General features: G+C 39.7%; 2 protein-coding genes across 10 annotated transcripts in view; one reads left to right on the top strand and one right to left on the bottom strand.

The window, feature by feature from the left end:
- The window catches only part of MIER1 (MIER1 transcriptional regulator), a 59,203-nt gene extending 46,904 nt beyond the window's left edge, over positions 1–12,299 (bottom strand). For 2 of the 9 annotated variants that reach the window (XM_039233433.1, XM_039233437.1), the window contains exons 1-3: positions 11,870–11,955; positions 11,001–11,101; positions 8,184–8,260 (exon numbers count right to left, since the gene is read on the bottom strand). In XM_039233433.1, coding sequence (XP_039089364.1) covers positions 8,184–8,243 — 60 coding nt within the window. In that variant the 5' untranslated portion in view covers positions 8,244–8,260; positions 11,001–11,101; positions 11,870–11,955. Of the gene's footprint in view, positions 1–6,735; positions 6,902–8,183; positions 8,261–11,000; positions 11,102–11,865; positions 11,956–12,186 lie in introns of those variants that run through there. The other 7 variants (XM_039233440.1, XM_039233434.1, XM_039233436.1 and 4 more) reach the window with 7 other exon arrangements.
- Positions 12,300–12,477: 178 nt separating this feature from the next.
- Positions 12,478–17,748, top strand: part of DNAI4 (dynein axonemal intermediate chain 4) — an 87,357-nt gene continuing 82,086 nt past the window's right edge. The window contains exon 1 of the mRNA XM_039233412.1: positions 12,478–12,619. Coding sequence (XP_039089343.1) covers positions 12,573–12,619 — 47 coding nt within the window. The 5' untranslated portion in view covers positions 12,478–12,572. The remainder of the gene's footprint in view (positions 12,620–17,748) is intronic.

Here is a 17,748-nt window from a genome sequence, read left to right as displayed (position 1 = left end):
GAGCATTTTTTAGGTATTTGAAGAAGAGCAGAACCAGCTTACATTTATATAGTACTACATATTTTCAAATGCATAAAGTTACTTGATCATAGCTATTCCAGGCAATAACACCTACTCTGACAACGTCATTTTATAGATTAGCAAACCCAGGATAGAAAGTGACTTGATCGAGCCTCCATGGTAAATAGTGAAGATGAAACTGAAGTCTAGGACCTGAATTCTTCTATACCTTCTAAGTGACCAACTATATTAAATTTTTTTTCTCTTTACCGCTCTCCTTCTTTCCCCTTACTTTCTTCTTCTTTTTTAAATGGTTTTCATCTGTTCAAAGCATGTTTAAAATGTGGCTGCAAGTTATCACTTTTCATGTCAGACTATCTATCATCTATGTCTATTTAGGAACTGGTATGTTAACAGTATCTTCTAGGAAAACCTGCAACATCTACCATTAATGATGCACAAATTAGTACCTGTTTAAAACGAGCTGTTAAATAGGTATTCATTTGTAACTATACCTATTTTTAGAAAAAACACAAACTAGAAAATGCAAACAGTAAAGATTTTTCATTAGAAATTAAAAATGTATTTAAAATGCACTCATACATTATTGGTAGAAAAATACAAATTGGTTTAACTCTTCTAGTGACCATTTTGCTAATATGAAATTACCCTAATGATGTGCCTAAGAAAGCATATCAAGATATATGTTTAACAGTCATTACCATAAAGCGGTTCACAGCAAGAAGTTGGGAAAAATTTTCAAGTCTATCATTTAACTAGTTAGAAATGAAATACAGTTCTTCCAAGCAACGAAACACTAATTACTCCATTAAAAAGAGACAAAAGTCTGTGGTGAATGAGAAAAATAAATGTAAAAACATTTGTTTATTCACAAATATATTAGGAGTTAAAAAAAAAGTAGAGAATACGGTAAATTGGGCTGAAATATAAATGGATTTTTTTTTTCTCTAGAAGTATACACAAAAACCTGTAACAGTTACCTCTAGGGAATGGGTTGGGGAAAGAAGACTTTTTTTCTTTCTATACTGTTGGAATTTTCTAACCACTTGTTAGTATTACTGTTTGTTTGTTTTTAAGAAAAGTTAGTGGAGATTATCTTATGGAATTATGAGAAATTTTCGTTTCCTTCCTCTGCTTTTAGATTTAAAAAATTTTTTTTTTACATTTATTTATTTTTGAGAGACAGACCACAAGTGGGGGAGGGGCTGAGAGAGAGAAGGAGACACAGAATCCAATGTAGGCTCCAGGCTCTAAGCTGTCAGCACAGAGCCCGACACGGGGCTCAAACTCACAACCGTGAGATCATGACCTGAGCTGGAAGTCGGACGCTTAACTGACTGAGCCACCCAGGCGCCCCTACTTTTGGATTTTTAGGAAAACCTATTATTTGGCACTTTTGTTTTTTAACAGGTATACAATTTAGAAAAATAACCCAGTTTTCTTTTAGGTGCATAATTATCTGAGATAGAAAACATAAGTACACAGTCACACAGGGTATGAGTAGGCTAAAATCAAATTAAAAAATGAACAGTTAACTTTTATACCTTCACCACATATATGATTTAGTTGATCAAGTCGCTAATAATTGTAACAAATATTCAATGCCTCAGATTTCCTCAAATGTTTCTCTAGAACATGGTAGGTAACCTAGAATATAACCATTTAAAAAAAAGGTAGATAAACATGAAGTAATCATTAGATTCATATATTCCCAGCAATCAAAAGCATATTTTCAAATAAACATAACTGTCTGAACTACACCACCATTTCTTTGTTATCATCACCTGCTTAGTAATGTAGACACTAAATCAGAGGTTCTCACAGTGACTTAGAGGCCCTCCTCCAGGTGGAGAAGGCAGCGAAACTGTGCTCACCATTTCTCTTCCTCCATACAAACCTACATCACTTAACTTTCCCCTGAGGAATTCTGGGGTATAAAAAAGATTAAGAAAAGATTAAGAAGGTCTTGTTGGTGAAACTAGTAAATTGACTACAGTAGTAATAATTCAGAGGATGAATTGTTATTAAGTACTAGGAATTCAGAAACCTAGTTTCCACTCGTAACTGTGCCACAGTCTAACTTAACTGCACAACTTAGGACAAATTGCATCAACTCTCTGATCAGTTTCATTTTCTCTAAGAAAGATTTAGGTATCTTCTAGTTTAATTTCCTTTGAGATCTAAGTTCTTTACTTTTATTATGAACTGTTCAAAAGACATTAACACTACTAAGGAATACTTAGCTAAAGGGATGGGATAGATGTTTAACAGCTTCTTCTGAATTTATTTTTTTCAATCTAGGACTTTTGGAAAAAAATCTCAAATTGCAAAAAGCGTTTTAGGGGGTGCTACTTTATGAATTTCCTATCTACACAAGCATAATTTAAGAGTCATTCTTATAAGCCATAGCATAAGTGAAACAGAATGAGTCCCAGGTGATGACTGGTACTTGAACAGCTTTATCACTGCAATGAATTTTGAAACCATTTGCAAATCTTTTGAAATATACAGGAACTCAAGCTAATTTCAAGCAAGAAATTTCAGTTTCTTGCTTCAATGGCAGTGTTTGATTTTTTTTTTTCATGCTTATTTAGTTTTAAGAGAGAGCACACAAGCAGTGGAGGGGCAAAGAGAGAACGGGTGAACAGGGGATCCAAAGCAGGTTTTGCATGAGCCCAATGCGGGGCTCAGACCCACGAACTGTAAGATCATGACCTGAGCCCAAGCTGGATGCTCAACTGATGGAGCCATCCAGGCACCCTAGTGTTTTATTTCTGATTTGGGAAACTGATTAGTCTCCTGTAGAAAAATTCTCTAATAGTAATCCACTTCTGTATATCCTACAATCAACCTTTTCTACCTTATCAAGCACTTTATTACTCCTTCTGAATTAGATTCTCATGCATTTATCCAGAGTTCTTGATTACTCTGAATAAATCCTAAATACACTCAAGTATAAACACTAAAAAGTTCATTACCACTATAAAGAACTATTTAGGGCCTAAATCCACTGCAGTGAAACAAGTTTTGTTTAGAATAGAAATGAACACCATCAGAAGAACAGTCAAGGTGATCCTATTTCCAGGGCGCCTGGGTGGCTCAGTCAGTTGTGTGTCTGACTTCAGCTCAGGTCATGATCTCACAGTTTGTGGGTTCAAGCCCTGCATCAGGTTCTGTGCAGACGCTAAGAGCCTGGAGCCTATTTCAGATTCTGTGCCTTCCTCTCTCTCTGCCCCTCCCCTACTTATGCTCTGTCTCTCTCTGTTTCAAAAATAAATAAACTATAAAAAATTTAAAAAAAAAAGATGATCCTATTTCCTTAAAAAATGAAATCCAAATACACTAAAAACCATTAAGCAAGGAATGTGTTTTCAAGAGAAATAAATGAATAGACGTGATAGTGAATAAACAGATTATGTATTGTTTTTGGAAATGGTTAAATACTTAAAAGTAATATAGAAAAGCAGGTTCATTAAATCTTTTCTTTATATGATAGCAGTATGGCCTAGGTGAAAAGATAGGTCTTGCACTATGTTATGGCTTTTTTTTTTTTCCTGGAGAAGAAAAGTCCCTTATGTGTTTATAAACTCTGAAATAACAGAAAAATTGTTCATTCCCAAAGGTCCCTGTACCACATTCCTTATAAAACCCAAAGGATTGACTATTTCTTCCTCTTATTCTTTCTTTCTCATTGCCTTTGGAAAACTGCAACTACCCTGTAATTTCCTTCCTTTAAGTGTGACTAGGAGAACCTCCTTTTAGAAGGTTGATAAGTAATTTTAAGGGATAATAAGCAATAAGAAATATTACTAACAACTGTTAAGAAAAGGAGTATGTGCCATTTCTTCTAAGCACATTAAATATGTTTTTAATGTTAGCACGATTTGAGGAACCATTAAACACATACTTCCTACTTATGCACTGCCTAGATAATCAGATGAAGTATGAAAAATCAGTGTATTCTATTCACATCTAAATCAATTTCTATTTAAGAATTAAACATTTTTCTGGAAAAACAAGGTCAGGGTCATTCTCCTATGTAGGAAATAACAAACCCAGAAGCATAATATTGGTATTTTTCTCTGGAGACATGCTTCTTCAATAACCTGTTTTCCCTTCAGATTTATCAAATAAATGTATATTGTTGCTTTGTATTTTCTGTTATTTCACCAGTTAGCTTCAATGCTCAGGTGTCTACTTAATCAAAGGTACAATAGCACATTTATTTTACCACATGCTTTATATTGGCACCATAAAGAATCAATCTCCTGAGTGCTCATATAAAAGTAAAAACACTCTATACACCAAGCATTTCCCCATCTATTTTTTAAAAACAACTAGTGTCTAAAATCATCCTAATTACTAAATATTGCGATTGGAACAAATTAATTTTACTCTTCACCTCTTTTAGATATTTTGCAGGACACAGATGAATGAAGGTTTCCCCATTCTTCCTCTATATTCACTAAAAAAAAAAAAAAACTATCCAACACTAAAAGATGAAATTTTTTAAAATAAATTCACTGAAAACAAAGTTCAGGTTTACTCTTCTTTATATTGAACCATCCAAGTGTTCCTACTGAACATGAGAGTTCCATTTTTCAAGAATGCAATTTTTATGAAAACTAAAACATACCCTTGAAAATATTAGGAAATGATTAATGACTCAAAATATCACTTTTCCTCTCATACTGATGCAACTATCTTTAATTTCTAAAACAAGAATATTAATATACTTCTATTTACATAAATTTTCAGTGTGCTGGGCAGTTAAAATTTCTGGGTGAAGTTTTCTAAACTTAAGTTTAACTGTATTTTCAAAAATAAAGTTATTTTCCTTCAATAATAGCTTGCCTTAAAATAAGACTACCAAACTTAAAGCTTAAGCCATTGTGAGCGGCACTGGGAGGGAAGCAACCACCTAACTTGTTACAGTACACTTTGCCTATCTAACAGGCATTCACTAAAAGGGGGCATCCACTGAATACTATTAAACAAAATGTAAATAAATCCAGCTACATACAACCCTTTCCCCAACTTACACATGAAAACAAAAAGAAGCACTTAAATATCTAACCAGGACTAAAATTCCTTCAGCTCAGTGGAATGAATCCAGTCACATTTAAATGAAATACAAAGTACTAGGTTTTCTCTAACTCATGTGCCTTAAAATACAATTCTTCCACCACAAAGAACAAAAGAAATGGAAATAAATCTAAGATCTAAATTTAGTTTTAAATCCTAAGTATTAAGCTTTTTAAAGATGACTAGCAACGAAGACTCCTGCTACAGTGAATCAAATACTCCAGTACCTAAGTATAAAGCCAGTTTCCATAAGGAAAGCAGAAGGAGCACCCTAAGAGCAATTCTACAAAACAGCTAACTTTTAGGTCCCTCCACTCAACAGGTACATGAAAAAACATCCAAATTAATATTTTTCCATAATCTATACGTTCTGTACCCCAAGTTTAAAAAAGAGGTATTTATGATATTACAGAAGTACTCACCTAACTCACCAATGACTTCATATAGCAAATAATGGAGACAAAAATAGGGGAGGCTGACTGGTTAAAAAAAAGAATTCCCTATTCCTCAATCTGTTTGGGGGTGTCTGAGCCCATGAAAATGGCAATTCATACAGAAGAAATGACTTATCAATCATTTAGGGAGGCTCTCACTCATAGTAGACTTTAAACTCCAAATACTATCACTTCTTGAACTCCTGGGGGTAAGGAATAACGAATTCTTCCGAGGGTAAGGGGGGAAAAGTATTGAAAAAAAATGTTTGAAGGTTTAAATCAGAAGCAAAAATTTAAACATCCAGCGGCATAACCCTAAGTTTCAATGAATCATAACAGTGGTTATTTGGCACGATTTGAGGCCCAAAATATAAAACAATTACCACCGAGGAAAGGGGGCTTTGGTAACTCGTTTCCTGGAAAAAGGAGGGGGGGGGGAATCTCCCATAAAGGGGAAGAAAAGAGAGAAAGAAGACAATAATCGATAGCCTTGTTAGGAAAGGAGTGTAGAAGGGGATGCCTGGAAAGTGAAGAGGGGGGAAAGGTTGAAAGCAACTCTTCTGAAATGTAGAGAAAAAGAGGTTCTACCTTCGGGAAGAATGGAACTGTTCCGGAGATTCGGGGGGACTCCCCCAGCCTAAAGGGCCGGATCGCGAAAGGCTACGTTTATTTCTCCACGCTCATCTTAGCACCATGAGTAAAATGAGAATTAAAAGCCATTCTGCCTTACGTTTGCCCCATCAAGACGGACTGGAGGTCAGTAGCAAACGGGTGGGGGTGACACGGAAGGGCGCAACAGCATCTCGGTGAAGGAGGGAAGAAACTTCGCAAGAAGAGGAAGCAGCAGCTCCTCTCTCGGCCCCTAGCACCGGCCGGCGAAGTTGCGCCACCGGCACCCCTGCCTGGCGGGCGACCACTCGCCCTCGCCCCTCTCCACACGCACTACTACGCAGCACTCGACCCTTCAAACTGCCCCCGAAGTCCAACTAACGCCTCCGCTTCCTCCTACCCCCTGACCCATCCCAACTAAGTTCCAAGGAAAGCTCCCGCCCAGACCGCGGCCTGTTCCGGACAACAGGTGGGCAGTGGCGCCAGCAGGGCTGGGCCTCTCCTAGCCAGGCCCACTCCACTCCTCCCCGGCCAGGGCCCGGGGGCGCCCGGCTCCGGGACGGGGAGGGGGAGCTCGCTCCCTTACCTCCGCCATATTTGCCGTACTGACGGGTCACATCTCCGCGGCGGCCGCAGCTGGGTCACGGCCAGAACCCGGATGTGAGACTCGGCAACGGGACTCCAGCAGCCGCCGCCGCCGTCTCTGCCGCTCCCGCCGCCGCTGCCTCGGCGGGAACGCGCAGGAGCCGCCCGAGCGCGCCCACCACACCCCACTCCGCCCCCTCGCGGCGCCCCGGCCGAGCTGGACTGGAGGGAAAAGACCCGCGCGCGCGCAAGAGCAGCGGCGCGCGCGCGCGCGGCCCCGCGGCAGCCTTCCCCGGGAGGAGAGCGAGGGGGCGGAGTCAAGGTGGGTGTGGGGGGTAGGTGGGCTTCTCCGCGCGGGGCGCCTCGCCTGCCCTAGCGGATCTGCGACTCGAGCTGAAGGAGAGGGCTCTAAGGGACCAGAGAGGTCACGGAAAGTGCCCAAAAACCGCGTCCAGCATTCACACCGCAGGGGAAAAGATACGTTGTACTTTACATGTAGGCTTTTTTCGAAGAGCATTTGCTGAAAACGGATGTTGCTGTGATGCAACAACGGCAAAGGCGCAAAGTAGTGCGCTTTGAAAGCGGTTGTCTCTAGGCAAGTATTTCTCTCTCGGTCGATTCCCGACAGGAAATGTAAAATCCCACATCCACAAACCTTAGAGGTCAGAGATTAAGGGACTGTGGATAGGTAGACTGCCATCCTCACATCTCTGTTGCTTTACCTCACACGCTTCCTGAGATGCCAGGAGCATTATAATTGTGCAGTGTTTGAATTTTGCACTAGAGGAAATTTCAAAATGCGAAATACAGAAAAGCTGCTCTTTGATAGATATAATCTCTGACTTGACTGCAGAGAGGGAGAACCTGCTTATTTGCAATGCCTGAAATGCCTACAATTTGAAAGTTTCTTTTAAAATACTGGCCTACACCTGCCAATTGGCCTTGAAACAATTCTAATGAGTGCAGGGCCAATGACTGCGAAATAACAAACATGTTTCACTTCCATTACTAAGGCACATACCGGCTAATACAAAGGTGGTATTGAAACATGCAGTAACATATTTTACTAAACCCGGAGTTTAAATCTTAATTTCAAAAAGACCATTTACCCCCCAAATGTTCAAGGGTTTTTCTTAATGCAATTTCAAAAAAAATGATTACCCAAATCAACCAGTTAAATATAAAAAGTCATTCCAAATATTGTGATGCCAGCACTATAATATACTGCATAAATGTGCACATACACAATTTTTCTTTCATACTCCACTTACAATGCAACGTGGCTGTTTTCTTAAATTTGTATTCCCTTAACATTCTAGAATCTATTAAGCAGTTTCCTTTTTACAAAGATTCAACATTAACTTGAAATTCTTATGTCCAATAATAATTTGTGCATGAATAATTTGTGCATTTATAGGTATATGAAGCTGCTAAGTGAAAGGACATTACCTGGTAATTTGACAGGAAAAGAGTCCACAGACAGTCTGTAAACCAATTAAACATAAACATCTGATGCACATTTTCTACTGAAAGAAAAGCAAGGGAAAGAAGAGAAAGGAAAACTTTTAAGGTTCCCAAATCTACAAACAATTTTTACCATTAACTGTACTGTACAGTATTTTCATTTTATTTTTTTAGAATACTTATATAAAAGTGTTCTTCAGGATTCTTTGGGGGGAATAAATATTTTAGCACAGGTATATAGAATTACCCTACTGAATTACCTTAGTCCTCTGGACTCAAAAGCCATTTTTTGAAGAGTCCGTTTGTGTTTATGTAGTTTTCACGTTTGTGTTTATATAGTTTTCACGAGAGATGCTTGATGGGGAAACAGCTGAAGGCAAAGAACAATTGATGTGCATACACCTAAGGTGGGTAAAGACAGAATAAGGTGCCTAGAGGTTGAAACTCAGGCTTTACACTACCATGGGGATAAAGGAGTATTTTCCATTTAAATACCAAAGTTAATAGATGAAATTTAGCTGGTTCACAAAAAGAAAAATTTTAAAAAGTATTGTCAAAATGCAAGGTACAGGAACAACTTGCCTGCTTAAGTCCATTTAGTCTTTGATTCTTAAGTTGAACCTCAACAAAAAAATCCCAATTGTGATTAAAAAGCTGGGGATCATGGTCCCTTACACTACTGAATAAACTCTGAAATTGTCAAGAAAACCCCACTGGGACATATTTGAATGGATAGCCCCTGTTGTTGATAAATGACTTTTAAGTTTATTAATATTGTGTATCAGTTTTACTAATTATAAATGGCATTATCGTTTAGGGGGGATATTCCCTCTACCTATTTCTCCTTCCCTTTTTAAAAAATGTGAGTTCAGTGATTTTTTTTTTTAGGTTCAGATATTCTAAAAATAAAGAGAAATAGCTCCAACACTAAGTCATTTCTAACACAGTACTACTGAATTCAGCATTATTTTACTCCCATGTTATTCTTCTATCTTTCAACATTTTCGGAACCATCTTGAGGAGCAGTCTTTCTCAAAAACTCTTGCTTACCTCTTCAGTATCAAATATGCAAAAATTAACTTTTCAATTCAATTCAAGTCAATTTCTACCCTGTTCAGGTAGGAATCTCTCATTAGGTTTCCCTATGACCAGGCTTTTCTGCCTATGCTAAAACACCTCCAATGACTGATGAAGAGACTGCTCTTTTCAGAAAAAGCTCTATGTTTGGAACATTCTTCTTTTTATTAAACCAGAATCTATCCCCTAGTTACTTCCATCCATTCCCCTGACTTTTTCAGAACTTTGCGTTAATTCAACAAATGTTTTCTTTGTGTTTAAGTGCAAACAATCAATATTTATATTTGGGATAACAAAATATAAGTCTTTAATGCCTTCTGATACTAGAAAAGCTAAAAACAAGACATGGCAAGAGTTAATATGAGAAAATTCACCAATACCTATGAACTGTTAAAATCATTACAGTTTGTTTTGAAGTATGTATTAACGTGATATCCAAAATGATAGTTCTGTTAAATTATGTAGTAAAATGTTTAAAGTTTAAACTAAAAAGTGTGGTTAATTCCAATTTTATGTGAGGTTTGTGGCTAATGTCCTAAAACAAAAAAAAATCTCTATACAAAGCCTGAATAAATGCCTCTTTAGCTCCCATTCCCCACCTAAAGGCTTCCTTATTTTCAGGCAAACTAACATGAACTTTCACCACATTGAAGCTTCTCAAAACTGTTTTTATATTGGGAAATGATTTTTAAGCAATTTACTAAATACTCCCAATAAAAAGTTATTAAACATTTTTTATAGAGGGTATAATACACATACATACATACATACACACACACACACACACACACACACACACACACACACACGAACCCTTCAGTTACTATTCTCCTTTAACAAAAGCATTTTAAGGTCACAATTTTACTTCAACCAGTACCTTAAAGTAACCAATAAATAAACATCTCTGGCAATTTACATATACCTAAGAAATATAATCTTTTATTCAGTACCAATACCTGATGCAAATGTAAGTACTATATGCCTACACTACATAAAATGTTATGCAACTCCGCTACCTCTCAAAATGCTCCAAGAAAATATCTGTAACAATTTAATCTAGGGCTGTTTGAATGAAACATGAATGCAGTGCATTCAAAACCCTAACAACAAATTCTCTACCGAACAATTTTCAGAGTCCATGAGTCCCTTTTGAGATTATGTGGTAAACTATTTACTAAAATTTTTATGTAAAAGTGACAACCTACATATTATGTGAAGGTAAAAATTTATGGATTGCTACTAATTTGGTTGAAAATACCTAAATATCAAAAAACTTAAAAATGACATTTTAGATGAATTTAGAGTTTACCTTTAGTTGGCAGAATGCAAGTTACAAAGCAGTAATGCATTACATTCGGAAACCCCACAGCTATGCAAAAATCAGCATCATCTTTTTGTTAGTTTGGTTTTTATTATTAAACCCATCCCCAAACACTTACATAGCCTTTTGGTTCTTCAAAGGACAGACTTGGTTTTTTTCATAGTTTTTACAGAAAGAGTTTTATCGAGCGGCCCCATTTTATCTGATTATCACAAACTTTTTTTTTTTTTTTTTTTTACAGTCCTAATATTGTTGACATTTTTATCTCACCCAAACTCTGGAAATTATTGGCCCATCATCAGTTCTCAAATACTGGAATATACAGGAAGAGTAATGTATTATTTATATTACTTGAGGGAGTTTGGATTTTCCCTCCCTTAATCTCCAAGTGTGCCCCTGCCTACCAGCATCACATCCGTCTTGTCTGCATTGAACCTCAACCAGTTGGTTCTTAACCACGTCCGAAACTCAGCCAGGCACTGGGAGAATCGAGCCACCACACCATCTGGATCAAAGGAAAGAGAGCTTCAGTAGTAATGAGACCAGAGATGATGACACCGCAAGCTCACCATGTCTCTAGTTCTCAACCTGTCTCTCCTTTTTTAAAAAGATGGCCAAGAATTAGGACAAGGATCCCATGACAATTTTAGGAAAACATTAATGGGCCTTGGGTCGGTCATGCCATTTGGAAAGGAATAAAAGCGACCCAATAAATAGGTCGCCTCATTCCATCCCTGATTCAAGAAGGTTCAAGTCAACTCCGCGTCATCTGGGCTAGCGGCCCCAGTAGACGGGCCAGTCTTAACTGCACAAGCTCTTCTGCAAAATTAAGACTTTTAGCGTTGGAGAAAGCTTTAGGGATAACTGGAGCCCAGAGAGGAGTAGGGACTCGCACAAGGTCACACAGCAACCGAGGACCAGAGATGGGCTTCCAGCCAGGGATCTTTTCACGAAAAGCTGCAAGAACAAGGCCATTTCAAGGAGGGGGAGGGCATCTGTCCCCAGAGATCTTCCCACCGGGCAGGAGAGCCTTATTCCAGTCTTTCTTCCCTCCCTCATCCCCTCCGAAAAAAGCCGCTTGCCCAGGACCCTGCTCACCACCGGGACTGCAGTGCGAGCAAAAGCCACCCAAGGGACGGCTGGGACCGAACCCGGCTCTACAGGGAAAAAGAGGCGGAGCCACAGGGGGAATGGTAGGCTTAGCCCCACCCCGACCGAATTCGGGAGCATACAGGATAAAGGGGCGGAAGCGAACTGCGCGAGACGAACTCACACCGCAGCGGATTCCCAGCGCGCCTCGGACGCCGGGGAAGATCCGCGGCACCGCCACCGCCAGAGCAAAAGACCGGGCTGGGAGGGGGTACCCGGCAGAGAGCAGCTGCGCATGCGCCTCGGGGGACGACGCACTCAGGGAGGGGAAGCGGGCCGGGCGCGTTCTCTCTCAGCCCCTCCCCGGAAGTTAAGAGTCTTCCGGGCGGTACTCTACTGTGGGGGAGGGGAAGGAGAGAAAGGGGACCGAGGACACTTTAGGAGCCCCTCATCCCAATCAGGACTAGGAGAGGAGAGATGGTTTATGGAGGCTGCACTTACAGCCGCTGCCGCTGCTGCCGCCGCCACCTTCACTGCTGCCGCCACCGCCTGAAGAAGCCCCATCCATCCGCCTGCAGCCGGGGAGACTCAGAACCTGGGAGGGGCCTGGGGCCCGGGCCGCCCGCCTCCTTTTTCTAGTCGTCGTCCGGAGCTTCCTCTTGCTCCACCAACCCTCTGTCCTCCCCTCCGCCTCCGCCCTCCTCCTCGATCTCTAGCCGCCAGCCAACCGCGCGGCCGCTTGTTGAGCCAGGGTTCCTCCGTCTCCATGACGCCCGGCAAACATTCCCGAGACTCAGCCAGAGCCGCTAACGCCGGGGGATAGGGTGCAGGGACTCCAGAAGCAGCCAGGGAAGGGGTGGCCCACCACTCCACAGCCTTTCGCCACCATGCCTATCTCTCCAGTAAACAGCCGCAAGCAGCAGAACCTCTGGTTGTAAGTTCCGGCCTTAAAACCTTAGTCCATCCTTCTGGGTCTCGGAGGGAGCCCTTTTAGATCCAGTCTCTTAGTGCGTCTGGGTTCAGTTCCCCTTCGAAGCTCTCATGCCGCAGTATCTCCTTCCGTGGCCTAGTACAGCCCTTTTGAACCCCCTACTGCTGTGCTTGCTCTGCAGGAAAAGACCTACTTTGTTTAGAACCGCTCCTCCTCCTAACGTTCCTGGGGTGGTTTTTCCGGTCTGCCGGGTCAAGCTTGTTCCCCCATTCAATCCTCAGCTTCAGTGAGCCAGAGGACTGAACTTTACTAATGCTGTGTCGTCCAAGTTCTTCTGCCTCCTCATGCTATCGTGCTTTTAAAACCCTTTCCTGCTAATGTTCTGCCATTTCTGCAACACTTGAACGAGAGGCTGGAGAAGAACACACAGCTCTGTGGGTTTGTTTCGCTTATAACTTCAAATGGTTCTTTAGTGCTGCCCAGCAATTGCACTAAAGTTTCCTGATTCATCCATTCTTCCACACTTCCAGACCACGTTTGTTCTCTCAGACGTTCAACATCTCTCCTTCAGTCTCCCCTAGTTCAGCTCATGTTTCTTTAGCAGCAATTGTGGAGAGCTCTTGGAGGAGAACCTTAACATTCTCTCCTGAATATGGTTCTCAGGGTCTTTTTTCCATTCTGTCACACCACCAAACTAGTTTTTGTGAAGATCAGCAATAGGCGTCCATCCAAATGAATGGCCATTTGAATCACTTCATTTGGTTTCTTGGATACCAAAGAACTAGGACTCCTCCCTAGTTCTCTCCTTGGTTTCTGGCTACTTCTTTTCCAAATTACTTGCTGGTACCTTTTCTTCTTTCCCACATATAAATTTTGGAGTGTTGCTGGAGTCAGTTTTTAAACACCTTTTTTTCCTCTATTGTCTTATGCCTTTAAAAATCACCTATATACAGGGGCACCTGGGTGGCTCAGTCGGTTAAGTGTAGTGTCCGACTTCAGCTCAGGTCATGATATTGCAGTTCATGAGTTCCAGCCCTGTGTCACGCTCTGTGCTGATAGTTCAGAACCTGGAGACTGCTTCAGGTTCTGTGTCTCCATCTCTCACGACCCCTCCCCTGCTTGCGCGTGCTCTCTCTCTCAAAAATACATAAACATTAAAAAATTTAAAAATAATCACCTATATACCAATGATTCATAAATTTATATTTATAACCAGCACCTCTTCCTAAAACCAGACTTTAAAAAACCAACATCTGCACTTAGAAGTAAATAGGCATCTCAAAATTTAAATGCAAAACTGAACTTATTTCCCCCTCTTACTTACTTTGCAGTCTTTGCCATTTCAGTAAATGACAGTTCCCACTCTTCCACTCACTCAGTAAACAACCTTGGAGTTTCCCTTGACTTCTCTAATGCCCCACTCCATCAGCAGATTCTATCATTTCTACATGCAAAATAAATCAAGACTAACTCCCTGATATAAGTCCCTGTCACATTACAGTAATCACCTAAATGGTCTTCTAATACCCCAAACTTAGTAATCACTGTGGCTCTTCCTAAAACCCTCCAGTTTTTCCCATGTGAGTAAAAGCTCACGTCATTACAGAGCCACAGGGTCTCACCTTGGACTCTTACCTTTGGCTCATTGTTCCACGATATCAGGCACATTATTTTCCCATTTTAAGGCTTATGCATTTGCTGTTCTTTGGTATATTGTACCCCTAGATAGCCTCATGACTCACTTATTTCCTTCACATATCACCTTATCAAAAAATCCTCACCATCAGGGAAAGGAAGGGTAAAAAAATAGTTATGGAGAGGGAGGGAGGCAAACCATAAGAGACTCATAAATACTGAGAACAAACCAAGGGTTGATAGAGGTTGGGGGAGAGGGGAAAATGGGTGATGGGCATGGAGGAGGGCACTTGTTGGGATGAGCACGGAGTTTGATAGAGAAACCAACTTGACAATAAACTATATTTTTTAAAAAGTCCTTCTCAGGGTGCCTGAATGGCTCAGTCAGTTAAGCGTCTGACTTTTGAGTTTGGCTCAGGTCATGATCTCATGGTTCCTGGGTTTGAACCCCAAGAGGATTGATTCTCTCTCTCTCTCTCTCTCTGTCTCTCTCTCTGCCTCCCTCCCTTGCCCCTCCCCCACTCATGTGCACATTCTCTCTCTCTCTCAAAAAAAAAACCTCAAAACATTTTTTTAATATCCACCTTTCATAACATAATAATCTTTCTAGTTACCAGCACTTCCAGTTCCTCAACCTTGAGTAAACTTATCCACTTATCCCTACTTGGCATATGATATACTTTTTTATTAGTCTGTCTTCACCCAAATAGTGGTACTCCATGAGCCAGGCGTTTTTGTTTTGTTCACTCCTATTGCCTTGAATGAAGAAGGCATTCAATATTTGCTGACTCAACGAATGAAAAATGTATTTCAGTAATACTGGTTACTGTTCATCCTGTCTGGTTTTTGTTTTTACTTATAGATATAGGAATCCTAAAGTAAAATTGTGTTGAATTTATGTAAAATTTTTTTAAAAAGTCGTATAACTCTCATAGTAGCTGCGAGGATTAGAAAAATTCTCTTGGGAATTTCTTACATAATTACAAATTCATAGGAGATTACCTGTTAAGGAAGGAATCAGGTGGGAGATAGGAAGTAGTATAATCTTCACTTTTTGAGATAGCCATGTTACCCAGTTAAAGCAAAATTTCACAGACTTTAAAGTTTACAACCATTGGTTTAACCAATAACCAATGTTATTTCTCATCTTTCTCCTTTTAGGACTTAATCCTGATCATGGAAAGGATCTCATAAAACATGTATTTACCAATTTTCCATTTTCTCACTCCAGGTTTTCCTACATTAGATCTTTCCCATTAGCTTAGCAATATGAACAATCTCCCTTCTTGGTAAAAAAACAACCACTCTTTCTTCAATGCTTTTATCCCACTTCTCTTCCCAGTTCCTCTATTCTACTTTCTTACATGTTCATTCATTTCTTTTTTATTTTTTCTTAGAATTTTCATGCTATCTACTTTTTCTGTTAGAGTCCTTAGCATATATTTTTAAGTTTATTTATTTATTTGAGAGAGAGAGAGGGAGGGAGAGAATCCCAAGCAGTCTCCATGCTGCAGCATAGAGCCCAAGGTGGGGCTCAATCTCACAAACTGTGAGATCATGACCTAAGCCAAAATCAAGAATTGGACGTTTAACTGACTGAACCACCCAGGTGCCCCTAGAGTCCTTAGCATATTCATCATAATTATTTTAAATCCACATTCTTGACAATTCTGAAATCTCTGCCATTTCTTAGTCTGGCTGTGATGCTTGCTTTGTTTCTTCATACTGTTCTTTGCCCTTGGATGTGCTTTGTAATTTTTTGTTGAAAGCTCAGTGTTGCATCACATAATATGAACTGAGGTAAATAAGCCTTTAATGTGAGGTTTTGTATTTATCTGACTAGGAATTGGGCTGTGCAGTAGGTTTATGAGACTTCAGTTTCCTCTGGTATCCTTGTTTTTGTCTCCTGTTTTTTAGGTTTCCCTAGAGACTCCTTTATAGAGTCTGAGCCTTGCATTTCTTCCCATTCCAGACCCGTTATTGTACAGGAGACCTGTTGGTGTGGTGATAAGATGTTGGAAGGAGAGGAAGTGTTCTATAATCCTGTGATTAGTCTTAGTCTTTTAGTGGGCCTTCGTCCCTTCGCTGTGACCTTCATAAGTGTTTCTCAGATTTTTTTTTCCTTATATGGAAAAAGAAGAGGGTCTTGGAGTTGTGTATTTCCCTTCCCCCACATTGGCTAGGTTCTGGTAAAATAGTTTTCTTTGAAAGCAAGCCTTTGTTAAGGAAAACTGAACATTCTGGGTATATTTTAGAATACTTAATACCCTAGCTCCCTGCTGGAATTATTAGGTAGTTTTTCTCTCTCCTCATCCCAAGAGCCTGATGGGTCTCATGGTGGGCCTCTGTGTGAGGCTGGGCCCTCAGGAATTTTTACCTTTCAAATTAGTATACCCTTAGTCTCCAGCAATTATCCTTTAAGTTTTCCTGCCATTTGCTGGCCCCAGTTGCAAAGTTTCTAACTCAGTAAGTTGTGATTCTCTGTTTTCTCCTGCCCAACTTTCAGGCCAGTGGTTTGCCTATGAACTGAATGATGGATCTAAAAGACCTGTTGATTTAAAATAACAAGATTGTTGTTATAAAAACAAGATTGATGACTTTTGTGGTCTCTACATGTTGGACCAGAAACGTCTATGTTCACTTTTCAATGCTTGCAATCTGTTGTCTCCATTCTGTACAGAAACTATTCAAAGGTCAATAATGAGTTACCAAAAGTTTTCAAAAGTCACCAAATTTAATGCGCTTTCTGAACTTGTACCTTTCTGCAGCATTTGACAATATTGATCTTCTCCTGATCAATATTGATCTTATCCCTGAACTTTATTGGTTCAAATACCTCGTTTCTGATTTCTTTCACTATCTCCGGTTTCTCCCCTTAACTCTATTACCTTCTTTTTATGCCTTTAGATTTTTATTTTGGGATTCCGTTCATTTATTATCATCATCTCCATGCAAAGATTCCCAAATCTGCATCTCCAGCTTTCACTTCTGTTCCTTAAAATTCACTTTACTCTTGCATTTTTAACTGATACCAGACAGCTCCATCAAGATATCACTGATATCTCATATGAATATATCTACAATTTAACTTCTTATTGTGTTTTAGAAGTGAAGATTAGTTTAATCATCACCTTAACTCTATGAGATAGGTACTATCATTAACCTTAATTTACAAATAAAGAAACAAACAGATTAATAGCCCGTGAATTATTGGATGAGCTTGAGCATTTAAATTGACCTTTGAGTTTTAGTTTTCATACTTGTAAAACATGACTATTAAATATCTTGCAAGTTATTTTAAGAATTGGAGAATATAGATGGAAGTTCTTTGAAATTTAAAATTTAAGCGGTATTGTTATTATCTGTTACTAATTTCCAATCAGTTCTGTATCTGCTATCTTTTAAGGGTGACTGAGATATGTTTTAATCAGGCATGGTAAGACATTTTGACAGGGACATAACTATTATGAGGAGAGATTATTTTAAATACTCATGGA

This window comes from Hyaena hyaena, unplaced genomic scaffold, assembly GCF_003009895.1.
Source record: "Hyaena hyaena isolate Hyena2069 unplaced genomic scaffold, ASM300989v1 scaffold_75, whole genome shotgun sequence".
In the NCBI taxonomy this organism is placed as follows: Eukaryota; Metazoa; Chordata; class Mammalia; order Carnivora; family Hyaenidae; genus Hyaena; species Hyaena hyaena.
The sequence above is the reverse complement of the archived record's forward strand: the minus strand, read 5'-3'. Positions and strand labels throughout refer to the sequence as shown.